Source organism: Phacochoerus africanus, chromosome 11, assembly GCF_016906955.1.
Source record: "Phacochoerus africanus isolate WHEZ1 chromosome 11, ROS_Pafr_v1, whole genome shotgun sequence".
Lineage (NCBI taxonomy): Eukaryota > Metazoa > Chordata > Mammalia > Artiodactyla > Suidae > Phacochoerus > Phacochoerus africanus.
The window spans coordinates 4,613,550-4,628,250 of NC_062554.1; the positions used below are offsets into that span (position 1 = coordinate 4,613,550).

The 14,701-nt window shown below is 42.1% G+C and overlaps 2 protein-coding genes across 2 annotated transcripts; both read right to left on the bottom strand.

The window, feature by feature from the left end:
* Nucleotides 1-416: 416 nt before the first annotated feature.
* On the bottom strand, nucleotides 417-1,417 carry LOC125111838 (olfactory receptor 51G2-like). Its single transcript, XM_047753957.1, has one exon. The coding sequence runs from the start codon at nucleotides 1,367-1,369 to the stop codon at nucleotides 428-430; it is 942 nt and encodes a 313-aa protein (XP_047609913.1). The 5' UTR covers nucleotides 1,370-1,417; the 3' UTR covers nucleotides 417-427.
* Nucleotides 1,418-10,223: 8,806 nt separating this feature from the next.
* On the bottom strand, nucleotides 10,224-11,246 carry LOC125111365 (olfactory receptor 51L1-like). The gene has a single exon (XM_047753307.1). The coding sequence runs from the start codon at nucleotides 11,244-11,246 to the stop codon at nucleotides 10,299-10,301; it is 948 nt and encodes a 315-aa protein (XP_047609263.1). The 3' UTR covers nucleotides 10,224-10,298.
* Nucleotides 11,247-14,701: the final 3,455 nt, after the last annotated feature.

A 14,701-nucleotide genomic window follows, 5' to 3' on the forward strand; every position in this document is an offset into this window, starting at 1 on the left:
TTTGTGGGGAAATAGTGTTATCTAGACCACCGAGTCTACATGAGTCCCGGAGTCACCTTGAAATCCAAGCATTTTTCACAAATTTAGGACCTGCCAAGGTATAACTAGTAACTTCACTAGAATGTTGACGTGATGACTCTCTTAGTCTCACAAACATCACTGCTGATTATTAAAAGAAAAGCCGTAGTTCTGCTAGGAATAGCCCAACCTGGATTTAGTGGCCGTATTCTCTAGTATGTCAGCATTAATGTAAATAAAAACCATGCCTTTATTCTATAGATTACTGTTATTGTATTATAATACTACTGTTATCTTAAAAATGAAATATCATGAGAAATATTTAAATTCAAATATCTACATTAATATGAAATACTCTCCTTAACATAGAAGGAGGGGAAGGAAAGTCGTGTCTTAGCGTCTCTTTCGCCTAAACCTTCTGTTGCCTAAATTTCTTGAGGATTCGGTCACGAATCTGCTTGGTCTTGACACTGTAGACAACAGGGTTCATGAGGGGTGGCACCAGCAAGTAGACATCGGCCATGAGCACGTGGACGAGGGGGGACACACTCTGCCCGTAGCGACGGATCAGAGAGAGCCCGATCATCGGTGTGTAGAAGGTGAGCACGGCACAGGCGTGAGAGACGCAGGTGTTGAGAGCTCTCACCCGCTCTGTCTTGGAGGCTATCCTCAACACCGTGCCAAGGATGAGGATATAGGAGAGGAGGAGGAGCACGGAGTCAAGTCCCATGGAGCAGATGACCACGATGAGGCCGTAGATGCTGCTGACTCGACGGCTGGATACAGTTGTCTTTATGAGGTCCTGGTGCAGGCAGAAGGGGTAGGAAAGAATATTGACAGGACGATACTGAAGCCTCTTCAGGAGGAAGGACGCTGGAAAGACCAGAGCCAAGGCCCTTCCCGCCACTGCCAAAGCGATTGCAAAGATTACCGCATTGGTTAGAACGGCTGCATAGCGCAGGGGCTCTCGGATTGCTACCAAGCGGTCAAAGGCCATGGCGAGCAGCACAGCTGACTCGATAATTGAGAAAACGTGAATGAAGTACATCTGGACCAGACACGCATCAAAGGAGATCTCCCTGGCGTGGAACCAGAAGACGCTGACCATGGTAGGCAAGGTCGTAGTGGAGAGGCCCAGGTCGGTCAGCGCCAGCATTGACAGAAAGTAGTACATGGGCTGGTGGAGGGACGGCTCCGTTCTGATGACGCACAGGATGGCCGTGTTCCCTGCAACGGAGCTGGCATAAACCAGGAAGATGGGCAGGGAAAGCAGGCCATAGCTGCTTTCGAGGCCTGAGAAGCCCGTCAGGAGGAAGCGGGGGTACGGGGTAGAGCGATTGCAGACGGCCATTGGGTGGATGGACGCACGTCAGTCTGAGGGGGAGACAGGACCATGGAGCGATTAGGGTGAAGGTCAATACGGCAGAACCAAACAACGTGCGCATGCGCGCCCCTCTGTGTACTGCTCTCTGCTCATTACGTGCGATTATCACCTGTGTTTATGACTTTACCCATTATTTGATTCGTTCTTCATTGAGCATTTACTGGGATATATTTTGTTAAAAGAAATCTGGTGGTGCTACATATATACGTATTTATGGAAAAAAAATATATATATGAAATGCCTTCAAATACTTACCACCTAGTGACTAGAGAGAGCTAAAATTAAAATAAAGGATTTGTTTAGCGCAAGGCCCTTTAAAACACAGGAAGAAGAAACTAACTTAAACCTGGGAGATCAGGGAAGATTTACTAACGGCGATTCTGTCTCAAAGAAAAACAGGGGTCAGATGAAAACAGAGGACTGTGCGGGGTATTCCGTGCTGATTTACACTCAGGCGCATGTCAGCAGGCATCAGTATTACAAGCGGAAGGGAGCAAAACTGAATAGAGCTGTCGGTTGAGTGGCTCTTCAGGTGGATATTGGAACTGCGACTGAATAGACGGGCCAAAATTTCTGGAGGAACTCGTGTAAATATAAAGAGCTTCGACTTAATTTTAGACGACACTTTAGATAGGCATTTTTATTTAATTTAATTAAAAATCCTAGATAGGCATTTTAATAAAAAATAAGCACCTTGGCTGAATTTACATTATATTGCCGTCAAACTAGAATGAATGTTAAAAATGGGCAAAAGAGTAACAAAAGAGGAGTTCCTGTCGTGGCTCAGTGGTTAAGGAACCCAACTGGTATCCCTGAGATGTGGGTTCGATCCCTGGCCTTGCTCTCAGTGGGTTAAGGATCCAGCGTTGCCATGAGCTGTGGTGTAGGTCACAGATGCAGCTTGGATCTGGCATTGCTGTGGCTGTGGTGTAGGCTGGGAGCTGTAGCTCTGATTGGACCCCTAGCCTGAGAACCTCCATATGCCTAAAAAGACAAAAGTAAAAAAAAAAAAAAAAAAGGTTAATAAAAGAGAAGGCAGGGAAATCCTTTAGGAGGTTATTGTAGTAACACGAATCCCCCTCCCCCCAAAAAAAAAATGAAAGGGAAAATGTACAGTGGCAATGAAGAGGGATGATAGATAGAAAACTTATATGGAGGATTTGCCTTGTGGTGCAAAAGGTTAAGAACCTGGTATTTGTCACCATAGCAGCTCAGGTCATGGCTGTGGGGGCTTGTTTTTCGAGCCCTGGCCCAGGAACTTCCACATGCTGAGGGTGCAGCCAAAAAGAAAACAAGCAGGAGTTCCCGTCGTGGCGCAGTGGTTAACGAATCCGACTAGGAACCATGAGGTTGCGGGTCCGGTCCCTGCCCTTGCTCAGTGGGTTAAGGATCCGGCGTTGCCGTGAGCTGTGGTGTAGGTTGCGGACGTGGCTCGGATCCCGCGTTGCTGTGGCTCTGGCGTAGGCCGGTGGCTACAGCTCCGATTCGACCCCTAGCCTGGGAACCTCCATATGCCGCGGGAGCGGCCCAAGAAATAGCAACAACAACAACAAAAAAGACAAAAAAAAAAAAAAAAGAAAGAAAGAAAGAAAACAAGCAAAAACTTACATAGGGAGACAAAAGTAAAAAGATATTGGTCAATGACTCTGGTAAGAACGAGAAAAAGAAAGAAACCCAGGACGAGGTTAGTTATTTGGTATATTTCGGTGTCACTTATTAAAACAAATACACAAAAATTCAGGAGGACGCAGGAAAACTTTTTAAAACTAGGGGGTAAGCTTAGTTTGATTAGAATAAAGTTGAGGCACGCATATTGGGGAGACAGTGATATACTGGTTTCCGTGGAAGCTTGTGAAAAGGGAAGTTACCCAGAGAGTTGGGTGCTTAATAGAGCAAGGAGAGAGAGAAACCACCACCACCAGCACAAAGAGCTGACGGCACGTTAACACAGGAGTGTGCAAGCTTAGGGCGCGGGTATCAAGAGACGGAATGTGCTGTAGGCACCATGCGAGGCAGTTTCCCAGGGACTGGAGAAGATGAGGCGTTACAGGAGGAACCCTAGAGGCTTCAATTACTTAGCAGCGCGCTGACCACACAGTGGCTGCTCCTCTAGGCACCAAGCATCAATAAAACTTTTCACGTAGCATATTCAGTATCAACATTTTATCAGAATTCATATGTCCCCCAATCTATCCTGTGTCAGGAATACAACTACAATTTCTAGTGTCCTCTGACGCACTTTAAAAGATAATAACTGATTCCTTAACCCTTTACAGGGATCAAGGGAACTTTTTTCGGCTCTGACACCACGTTCCTTCCTTTTGCAGAGCAGATTCAGTGCGAAGAATCGCTTCATATATTCCCCTGCTGTGATTTATATACTAGCAATCACAGCCTATTAGGCAGCCTGGGTCCTTACACAAGTCCCTTACTTTCCTAGCTGTTTATTTCACAAACTCCTTTGGCATCACAGAACAACACCTGTGATCCCTTTGGCTCTTGCAATTGTGGTCTTCTTCCTCAACTCTTTCAATATCTTCAGAGACTGCATCTTGCCCAGGAATGTCAGTTCTTCCCTTTCTTGCCTTGTTGTAGAAAAGTCTCTGACTTAGGTTATTCGTCACCCACCTTCCATGGTGGGAGTCTACCTATCAGATACAGAAGCCCTCCACTCTTGGTGGCTGCTCGTCTGGAATCACGGGAAGTCTGATGATAACTGTCTCTTTGACTTTGGACAGATGAATCTATTTCTTGGAGTGGAAACGGTATTGCTTTCTGTAACCTTTAAGAGATTTAAGAAAACACATCTAAAGTTTTTGGCTAAAATGCTACATTTATCTAAAATATCTGAGACCTAGGAGATACATCGGGCTTAAGTGAAACATGCTAATGGGGATGCTAAGCAGCCACGATCTTCAGCACATCAGCTCCATACACCAGTGATCCAGAACCAGGTGTTTTCCCTTGTAAAGATGCGACTCCTCGGGGATTCTCTTCAGAATTATTTTGCCCGAATCCCTTTTTGGCTTCTAATATTCAGAAGTGTATATGACTACCTTGAGCGTGAGATAGAAGGAGTATTAAAATCATCTGCAGTATCATCATCATTGTGTTTGAAAATGATAACTTTTCGTTAATATCAGATAGCAGTGTTTACAGAGGCCAGAGACTTTTTCCTGCATGGATTCTCATCCTAGGTGTTTTCTATCCCTGGACATGGGTTTACAATGGGCTCCATCCCAGAGCTTCTGAGCAGCCTCTGAGGATGATAATCTGGCTCCTTCAGGGGAAGGGCAGCCTGCACCTGTGCCTATCCCAGAACAGTGATTTCACATGAGCAATGGTCAGTCCTACCTCTTGACTTTCCCTTCTACTTCCTGAATCCTTCAGATATATTAGGTAGGAATCAGTTACCCATTCTTTGTGCTTCAGAAGCCGTCCTCCAGGTGTAGCCAGCCACTCTCCCTGCTGTTGGCTGGCTGGGTCTCCAGTTTGCCAAGCATAAGGATGTCTTGTAGACAGAAAAAAAGCCACTGAATATGGGCATAAGAGGAGAATAAACACACAGTGGACCCTAATGCAGATAATTCTTCAAGGAAGCATGGGTGTCCTGAGTAGGGCATCCATTCCTCCTTCGGCAATTCCAGAGCCAGGATGGGATATTTTTGTATTCAGGATCCTTGGCTCTGTCCAGCTAGGTGCCCTATCAACACCACACCTCTGTGCCTTAACTGCTCTAATCTGCATGGCCGCTTTTGACCAGTGCATTCCCTCAGGACCCATTTTTTTTTCCTTAATATGACCTCCAGGGAAATAAACGATGTCACTGCCATGGGGAAACTGTCTTTTGTTCAGAAAAAGGAGGTGGCCGTGCCAGATCCCCAGTGTGGGGGTCCAGGTTCAGCCGCAAGTGGCACTGAGAAGGGCCCTTGGGACCATCTGATGGAGAAAAACAACGGGCTTAGTCAATTGGAATGTGCAATAAACAGTCTGTGCTCTGAATAACTCAGCAGTTACTAGCTGTTGCAGGGTGGGACAATTAATCAAAAATTTTATATTTTTGCAGCTAAACAACAGGAATAATGAAACCTGCCTCACTGAGCTATTGTGAGGAAGGCAAAACGTTGTAGGTAACAAATAAATTTATTACTCAAAAGCAGTGCTTGTGATCACAGTTACAAACCATCGGAAGCTGGGAGATTTAGCCCCAGTCGGTCCATAACACTCAGCCCTTTTACCATCTGCCTGATAGAAGGGTAAACATGCCACTGTATTCATCCAGCAAAAATTCCTCTTCACCTGGCCCTCGACTCTCCTCTGAGTGATTCTGGGACGTCATGTTAAACAGGAAGGATACAGGTATCGAGGACACAAAACGAGCTCAACGCCTGTGGCCTCACAATACAGCAAAGACATAAATGCCCACTTGTCAAGGGCATGTTCCCTGTCCCTTTCCAAACCCCACAGGCTGTAGGTAGGAGAGCGGAGGATGAGCCCACAAATCTCTGCTCCAGATTCAAATCTAACGCTGTGCGAAGTTTCCACGGTTCTTCCCGTCGTCAGGAAATTCATCTCAGTTATGCTGTTGCTGTTTCCGAAGACCGATTCTTTTTTTTTTCTTTTTCTCATAATTCAAAATATAACTGTCAACATCTCTCTGTTCATAAAGTAAACTATTTCTCTGACCTATCATTTTGTTTCCACTCACTCCCATATGCCAGATAAATGCAAGTGTTTTCTAATATAATTTGGGTTCAGGGCAAAATGACTTCATGAAAGTTTTTAGGGGATGCCACAGATCCCTCAGAGAACACATTTTTTTTTTGATAGTCCAACATATGCTTTTCCAAAATTTAATTTTATTGTGTTTTTACTGTTCGAAATGTTAATTCTTTGTATTGCTTACATCCCATCTTCCTAAAATGTGCAATAAGCCACCATTCCAATAGAATTAGCAACAACAACAACAAAACAAACCCAAATAAATAAAGTGAGCTTCAATTAATCATGTTTGGAACAAACCGCAGATTGTAAAATGCCGATGAGCGGCAGCTGGGACAAGGATAAGCCAGATGACAGTTGAGGGCACACGCTTATGATGAGTAGTAAGTCCTAGCGACCTAATGTACAGAATAATGAATATAGACGACAGTGGTGTATGACAATCATCAGACTTGCTAAGAGGCCAGATCTTAATTATTCCAATTTAATAATTATGTGACTTCATAGCGGCGCTATCACTGCAGCGTCAGTCATAATGCAGTAGACACATGTATTAAATACACACATTTACACCTTAAAATTATACCATGCTGTATGTCAATTTTGTTTTTTGTTTTTTTTTGTCTTTTTGTCTTTTTTAGGGCTGCACCCGTGGCATATGGAGGGTCCCAGGCTAAGGGTCTAATCAAAGCTGTAGCCGCTGGCCTACACCACATCCACAGCAACACAGGATCCGAGCCGTGTTTGCAACCTACCCCGCAGTTCACAGCAACACCGCATTCTTAACCCAAGGAGCAAGGCCAGGGATCGAACCCGCAACCTCGTGGTTCCTAATCGGATTCGTTAACCACTGAGCCATGAAGGGAACTCTGTGTGTCAATATAGTTTGTAAAAAAATCAAGCCAAAAATGAAAAAGAAACCCTGCACGTTGTAACATCACCGTGTGTGAATGTCAATTCCACACCACAGTGTTTCAGAGAAATCCCGTCCTGAGGAAACGGAATACAGTTTAACCCAGACGCTTCCAGACCCGTGACATCCGGACAGCAGTTATTAACATCTGAAATCTGTGCTCAGGAGAACTCAGTTTGGGAATGGAAGTTGAAAGCATCCTTGATTTAAGGCCCTGGTTCTCAACAGGAAGCAGTTTTTTCCCCTAACAGGGTAATTGGAAATATCGAGGGCCTTTTTCGGTCGCCATAACTGGGAAAATGTTTATATTAATGGCATCTAGTTTATAGATGCTAGGATTTCTTCCAAACATCCTGTAATGAGGACAGAACCTCAATAAAGGATTACCCAGTTCTAATGCCAATACTGCCAAGGTTGAGAAATCCTTTTTAAGGGGAGAAGGGCAGGGAGCAAACCTAAAAATCAGTTTTCTATGTTTAAATCTCAGGATAAATGAAGGCAAATGGCATGAACTCTAGAACCATGAGAGTAAAGAGCACGGGGGACTGTCTTTCCAGAGGCCCTGATCTTTGAATCTCAGTTCTGATACTTTGACTGTATAACCTAGAAAATTTATTGAGCCATGTGTGCCTCTGTTTCCTATGTATACAAGGAGCACAGAGTAATTTTATCTGTCTCCTACGTTGTATTTTAACGTTCTGAGTTAATACATACATATAGCATTTAGAATATATGAAATACTCCGTAACAAAAAAATCAAAAATTGATGCTGTTCCTTTGATACAGATTTGTTATTGAAAGAATTATTCACAGTATTCTGCCAGTACCCCAGTTCTGTGACACTGTATTTTGTGCCCTAAACTGTAACTGTTTTCAAAGATCCTGGCAAATGTTTTCAAAGAATACATGAAATTTCATAGCCGTTAAGTAATTAAATCATAAGACTAATTTCTCTGGATCTAGTCTCATGAGGATCAGACAGCCTTTTAACAATGATTCAAGTTTCCATGTATTCTTATTTTCAGAAAGCAGACTCTCTTTCCTTTGAAGATATGCATCAACTTTAGACAATTTTCCTTTTTACATATTAATTTCATATGTTGACATTCAGACATATCAAATGAGTTTGGTTTTGGGGCATTCAGCTCTCTCGGTATCTTATGAGTCATGAAATATTAATAAGATTAATTTTTCTGAAAAGGTAAAATAATCTAGGGAAAATAAAAATAAGCAAAACAATAATCTGTCTAATGATATTTTTGAACTTTTTTTTAACCTCCATCTAATTCAGTAAGACATACTTTAAATGATGTGTTGCTTTGTTGATTCTTTCTTCTTGAGGGTTCATTCCTGCTTCCTTATCCCCAGTTTTCCAGGATATAGCATCATTCTCCCAAATTTCATTATTTTCATAAATTCTTACACTATATCCCCATATCACATGCCTATTTCCCCTAAATAAAATGTTACAGGCATTGTCAACTGAGCTGATGGGGGAGTGAATAGGGAAAGGCCCTATTTCAAAGTAAGTTTTCTTCACCGGAGAAAACTGTCTAAAAGTATTTCAAAGGAGGGGTTGATGTATTTTTTGTGTGTTTTAATATTATCTATAAAGTGACTTGTTACTAATTCTTGTTAAAAGTGAATTAGGATGATGAGAATGAGGACGATGTGGGGGTGTGTGCTGGGAAGTCTGAGAAGCTTTCATTGGCTTAAGGTCATCTGTTCACAGAAACACAAGTTCGTCCTCAGTCCTGACTCAAAGAGGTCATGTGGAGGCTGTGTGAAACAGAGTGGCGTGACTTAAGGTGCAAGTTAATGAAAACTGGTCTTTCGATGGAAAAGCATTTGAATTTCATATCCTAATACTGGGCATTTCTGAACTCATCTCATTGGCTGTTGGAGTTCATTTCGGTTTCTGGGTCAGTTTGTTTATTGAACATAATACAGGCAGGAAGAAATAGAAATCATGACTCCTTTCTTCACGGCCCTTTATTTGGGCCAGATCAAGCTTCTCTGAAACAAACTGGTGCTAATATCGAAGTGGGGCATTAAAAAAAAAAAAGATTAAAAGCAAAAACAGAACAGAGAATAACTCTTGGGTGAGACAAATTCAAAAATTCTAGCATACGGTGGAGAAGAATGAGAGAAGAGAGTATCACAGAACCACTATTTAAGACACAGTAGTCCAGAAAGTTATATCTGAAATCAAGATCCATAGGTTATTAGGAATGTATGTCTTCCTCGAAAACTTCACTTAAAAATATTGTGGAAAGAAGAACCCCAGGCCCTGACAGCATCTTTTGTGAATCATTTAAAACATATAACGATGAATAACAGAAACCCTACACATGTATTTCTGCAGAATATAAAAAGAGGGATCATCTCTTAATGATTTTTATGAGACAAGCATAACTTATATTTTATAACCAGATAATGACATCACAGAAAATAAATTCGAAAGACCAAAATACCCCATGAAATTGACCACAAAATCTAGAACAGAATAGTAGCAAATCTAATCCAGTGATTGCTCGCAGACACACACACACTCACAGATGCTCACGGAGTATGATCTTGTTGAATTTTTATAATACTACGTAATGAGTATTAATTTTAGTGAAATAATTTTTCTTCACCAGTCTAGAATATCAAGTGATTGACTTTCTTTCTGTGCACTTAATTTAAGCATCAAAGTTGTTTTACATGCAAAGAAGTTACACAATGTAATTTACTATAGGTAATATAATGAATACAGTCAAAAAAATGGAGGAAATCATTTGAAATCTAGATGGATAAAGAAAAAATATTTGACTAAAGATAATACTGGTAATGCTTAATAAAACTTAACTAAAAAACATAAGAGAACTTCCTTGATCTGGTTGAAAAACAACAATAAATCTGATGTTAAAATCCTGAGCTATGGTGCTGAACAGGGAATCTACACATTATTGCTGTTATCATCATTGATAACAATTTGATAATATTAACAAGTTGTACAGTTTTCAAAAACAATCTTTTTAACATCCATTGTCTATTGTTATGTCTCATAATTATCTTGGGGGTAGAAAAAGCCATACTTAAAATTTGGCTCTGAAAAACCTGAATCTCACAAGGATTGATGATTAACCGAGATCATGTATCTAGGAAGTGAAAGAATTAGGAATTTCGCCAGATGACCAGGCTTCAGATCATTTATTTCTCACCTACTCAAATCGCTGACCCCACATTTTCAGTGGGAACCTGGTGGGTAGAGAGGACTTAAAGCCTCCTCCTCGGTCCAAACTTGCTGAGAATCCCTAGGCGAATCTGCTTGGTCCTGACGCTGTAGACAATAGGGTTAAGCACTGGGGGAAGGAGCAGGTAGATGTCAGCCATGAGGTTGTGGACCGTGGGAGACAAATGCTTGCCAAAGCGATGGACGATTGATACCCCGATAACCGGCACAAAAAAGATGAGCACCACGCAGACGTGGGATACACAGGTGTTGAGTGCCTTTAGCTGCTCCTCACGAGATGCAATGTCCAGCACAGCCTTCAGAATCAGGACGTAAGAAAGAAGGATAAAGACTGAATCCACACCCAGGGTGGCAATCACCACGCAGAGTCCGTAAACACTGTTGATCCTGGCATCTGAACAGGATAGTTTCAGAACATCCTGGTGCAAACAGAAGGCATGGGAGAGGGCACTGACATGGCAGTAGTGATAGCGTCTTAGCAGCAGAGGGGTGGGCAGGACAACTGCCATGCTTCTTAGCAGGCAGGCCAAGCCAATCTTGCCTATCACACCGTTGGTGAGGATAGCGGTGTAGTGCAGCGGACGGCAGATGGCCACAAAACGGTCAAAGGCCATGGCCAGCAGCACTGAGGACTCCAGGAACGTGAATGTGTGGATGAAGAAGAGCTGGACGTAGCAAGCACGTGCCTGGATCCCCCGAACATCCAGCCACAACACAGCGAGCATGGTGGGCAGTGTGGACAGGGACAAACCAAGGTCAGTTAGCGCCAAGATGGAAAGAAAGTAATACATGGGCTGGTGGAGTGAGGACTCCATCCAGATGACAGAGAGGATGGTAACATTACCCGTCAGTGCCAACAAGTACGCAAGACAGAATGGGATTGAGAGCCAGGGATGAGCATGCCCCAGTCCGGGGAGCCCCCGCAGCATAAATATGGGCTCCACAGTCGCACTGGTATTGCAGATCACCATGGTGACGCGTGGCCAACGGGGAGGAATATTTTCTGTCCTCCTTTTTGGTCCCTCGCAGTCATCCCTTGTGAGCATAAGCCGTGGAGTCAGGACAGAGGAATGGTTCTTACCTGAGGAGCATGACCCAGTAGTGAAGAGAGCCAGATTCTAGAACAAGAGTGCGTGCTACACAAGTCTGGCACTACACATGTCTGGCAAGAACTTTGGTGAATTTGCTTTAAGGACGCTAAAAAAAAATTTAAGCAGCAGAAGGGTGGAGAAAGAAATCTTTATAATATATTATAAAAGAAAAAAAAAAAAACTCAGAGTAAATGTCTATCGATTTGCATAGGCTTCCTGCCAGTGATGCCTTTGAGTTCATCATTTGCGGTTTCTAGGCTACCTTTTAATTCCTGACAACTGAATGGGTCCTAAGGACTCAGCGTAATTTCCCTTCATATTTATTTAATAACGTATAATATTTAAATTTTTTAAAATATTTGATATGTTAATAGTAAAAACAAGTACCCATTATATGAAAAGAAGACACGAAAAAGAAAACACACACACACACACACACACACACACACGAAAAAGAATACACACACACACGCACACGCATATACGCACAGGTATATATACTATAATGAGGTCACAATGTAACTGATAAAGCTCTTCCTGTATGTCTTCCTGCAAAATAATATTGAAATAATTAAAATATTTAGTTCAGAAATGTTGTATGTTGTGTCTTAAATTAGTCGTATGTGTAATATATCTACTCTGTTTTTATGTCTTTTGCTTGTTTTTTTGGTCAAAATGAACTCTATACACGATCATTTTAAAAAATATTCAATCAAATATTCAATGTTTCTCTAATTTTATGACCCACTTGCATCTACCTCCATGAACCCATAGAAAACCCATAAATGCAGCCCTAAGCATTCCCCATCAGCAGCTCTCCGAAATAACCAAGCTCTTTTTCCCTTTGGGAAGTGTAATTTTAAGGCCTGGCTTTACTTTCCCTGAGCAGTCTCCATGGTGATTGGCTCTGGAATGCTGTCCTTGCCAGACCCTGGGTTGATGGCCACGACCACAGCAGCTAAGCCCTCTGGGATTGCCTACCCCTCCAGTTCGCGGTGTCCTTATTTTAGTCCTAACTCCACTGACTGTCTTAGAGAGGCTTCTTCTCTCGCCTGTCCTGTAGAGTCTGGGCATCGTTGACTTTAGATATCTTCACTGCAATGTCTTAGCATCTCCATCGTCCTTCTTTGTGGACTCTTAGTCTCTGACGTACAAAATGGAAGTCACGAAGCTGAACAGTCTTTAACTTGAAGAGGTTTTGGTTTAGCCTCTGTACCCGAGGAACAGAAGGCTACCAAGCCATCCTCTCTCTCTCCATGTAATAAGAAAAAAGTATTGCTTTCTCCATTTTACCCCAGTCCAAGCATCCCATCCTCTAGAGATAAGACATCTCTCTGGTACTCTTCTCCAGCCCAAGCAGTCTGGACTAAGGTCTCACTGGGAACCGTGTCTTAGATGAAGCAGTCAGCTACTCACCATGTTTTCAATCCACCAGGCAGAATACTCACTCAACACTGTAATTTTGCTTTACCTCCAAGCACTATTTTTTTCTAGTCTTCTTTCTTTACTCTTCCTCACTATGAAATTTTGTTCTAACTCCCATCCACATCTCAGTTTATCAAAAGGCTCTAGACATTAACACTGAAGTCTATAGACCATATGCAGGTGTGCGTGTGTGCGTGTGTGTGTGTGCGTGTGTGTGTGTGTGTGTGCACATGTCCACAAGGATTATATTATGGCCATGTTAGAAGAGAAGTTTATTTTTCCCCATGCCAAGAAATTATTCTATGCATTCTCTTTTTATTCTACTTACCTAAATATAGATCATTTTTCTTTCATTCTCAGAGACGTTTCAGGAAATAAAGTGTATCGCCGTTCTTTAAAAATCTCTTTCTCCCTGTTCTGAGTCTTCCAAGTGCAGTGTTTAGGAAACTTCAGTAGTAGGCCTGCCTCTGGATTTAAAGTGAGGACAGGCAGTAATATCTCCCTGTGCTCTCTCTTTCTTATCCTTCTCTCTCACGGATCCGCATGTCATATCCTTCGCTTTTTCTCAGCCCTTTCATCATTGCCTGTTCTCTGTTCATTTTCATCTGACTCTCTATGTCATTAATAACAGCTCTTTGGGGTTCTTTACTTTAGTACAGTTTAATCACAGTGGGATGAAAAATAAATAGTAGAAGAGACTGGACATATGACAAAACCGTTTCATAGGGCAGAGGCATGAAAAGACTCATGGAATTCAGGTACCTATCCCAAGTCATGAAGGGAGAACCACTCAAGATAAGACCATATTTATTACAGCTTCTCCAGCATCTCAGCTGCCGTCCTCAAGTACAGCCTTTCACTGGCCAGCCTGTCTTAACATTGTTGGCAAAGATTGGATAAAACATAAAATATGTAATAAATGATATAAAAATCATTTCTCGCTAAAGAGAATGACACTTGTGTTTCTGTCCTTCATAAATCGCACATTGTCTTTCTAACGATTTTGCTTCTTTAGCCCTTTTATTTTAACACTTCCTATACCAAGTCTACCCATTCTTTGTCATTGAAAATTAATATCTGAAATGTACCCACAAGCCAGTTGCATCAATATGAATGCCGAATCATGCAACCTGCAGCCCATTCCCCAACAACCCAGTTTCATTTTGTCTTTTTCTACCTAGACTTTCCTCCGTTGCAGATACAGGTATGTTCTGTCTGCTTCTGTTTCTATTTCTGCTTTCCCCCTCTCTCTCTTTTTTTCAGTCCTGCTGTTACTGCTGTCTTCCTTCTTATATCTCTTTGTATTTCTGTGCTTTTAGTTTTTGCTCTCTTTGCTTTATCACTCACCTGAGAAGAATTCTCATCTCAGGCGGAAGGTCAAATTTGACACAGATGCTACAATTTTGATTTTCCACATATTCTCAGGTCTTGAACACCTCTCATCCCATGAACAGTGAGGCTTAAGTACTTCCAGCTTCTTTATATGTACCCTTGGTTTCTCCCAGGGATAAAAACCTAGGAATTGGTCTCAGAGCTCCTCTGGATCCCTAGAGATAAAATTAATATAAACAGTAGTTAACCACAGCTGTGTCGGAAGCATATAGTCCTAAAATTACACAATGGTGTCTCTATTTCCATCCATCATTCCTAGTCCTTTCTTTCAAATGTGATAATGTTCTCTTCTCAAAAGAAAATAGGAGAGCAAATTCATGATCACACTCTAATATTCCAGAAGCATATTGAAATTGCAGCTTCATTAGAGGCATCCACATAGAACTCTGGCGATTAAGCACAGTGATAGGCCCTTCTGTTTTAAGGTGTTTCTCACTTCTCATTGAACAGGATTTTTCATTAGGTCTGTGTTCAATAAGCATGTACTAAGCATCAGTAGGATTCAGGCCTCCACCCTA

Coding starts and splice junctions, on each gene's coding strand:
- LOC125111838 (XM_047753957.1), bottom strand. CDS start 1,369: ATGGCCGTCTGCAATCGCTCTACCCCGTACCCCCGCTTCCTCCTGACG.
- LOC125111365 (XM_047753307.1), bottom strand. CDS start 11,246: ATGGTGATCTGCAATACCAGTGCGACTGTGGAGCCCATATTTATGCTG.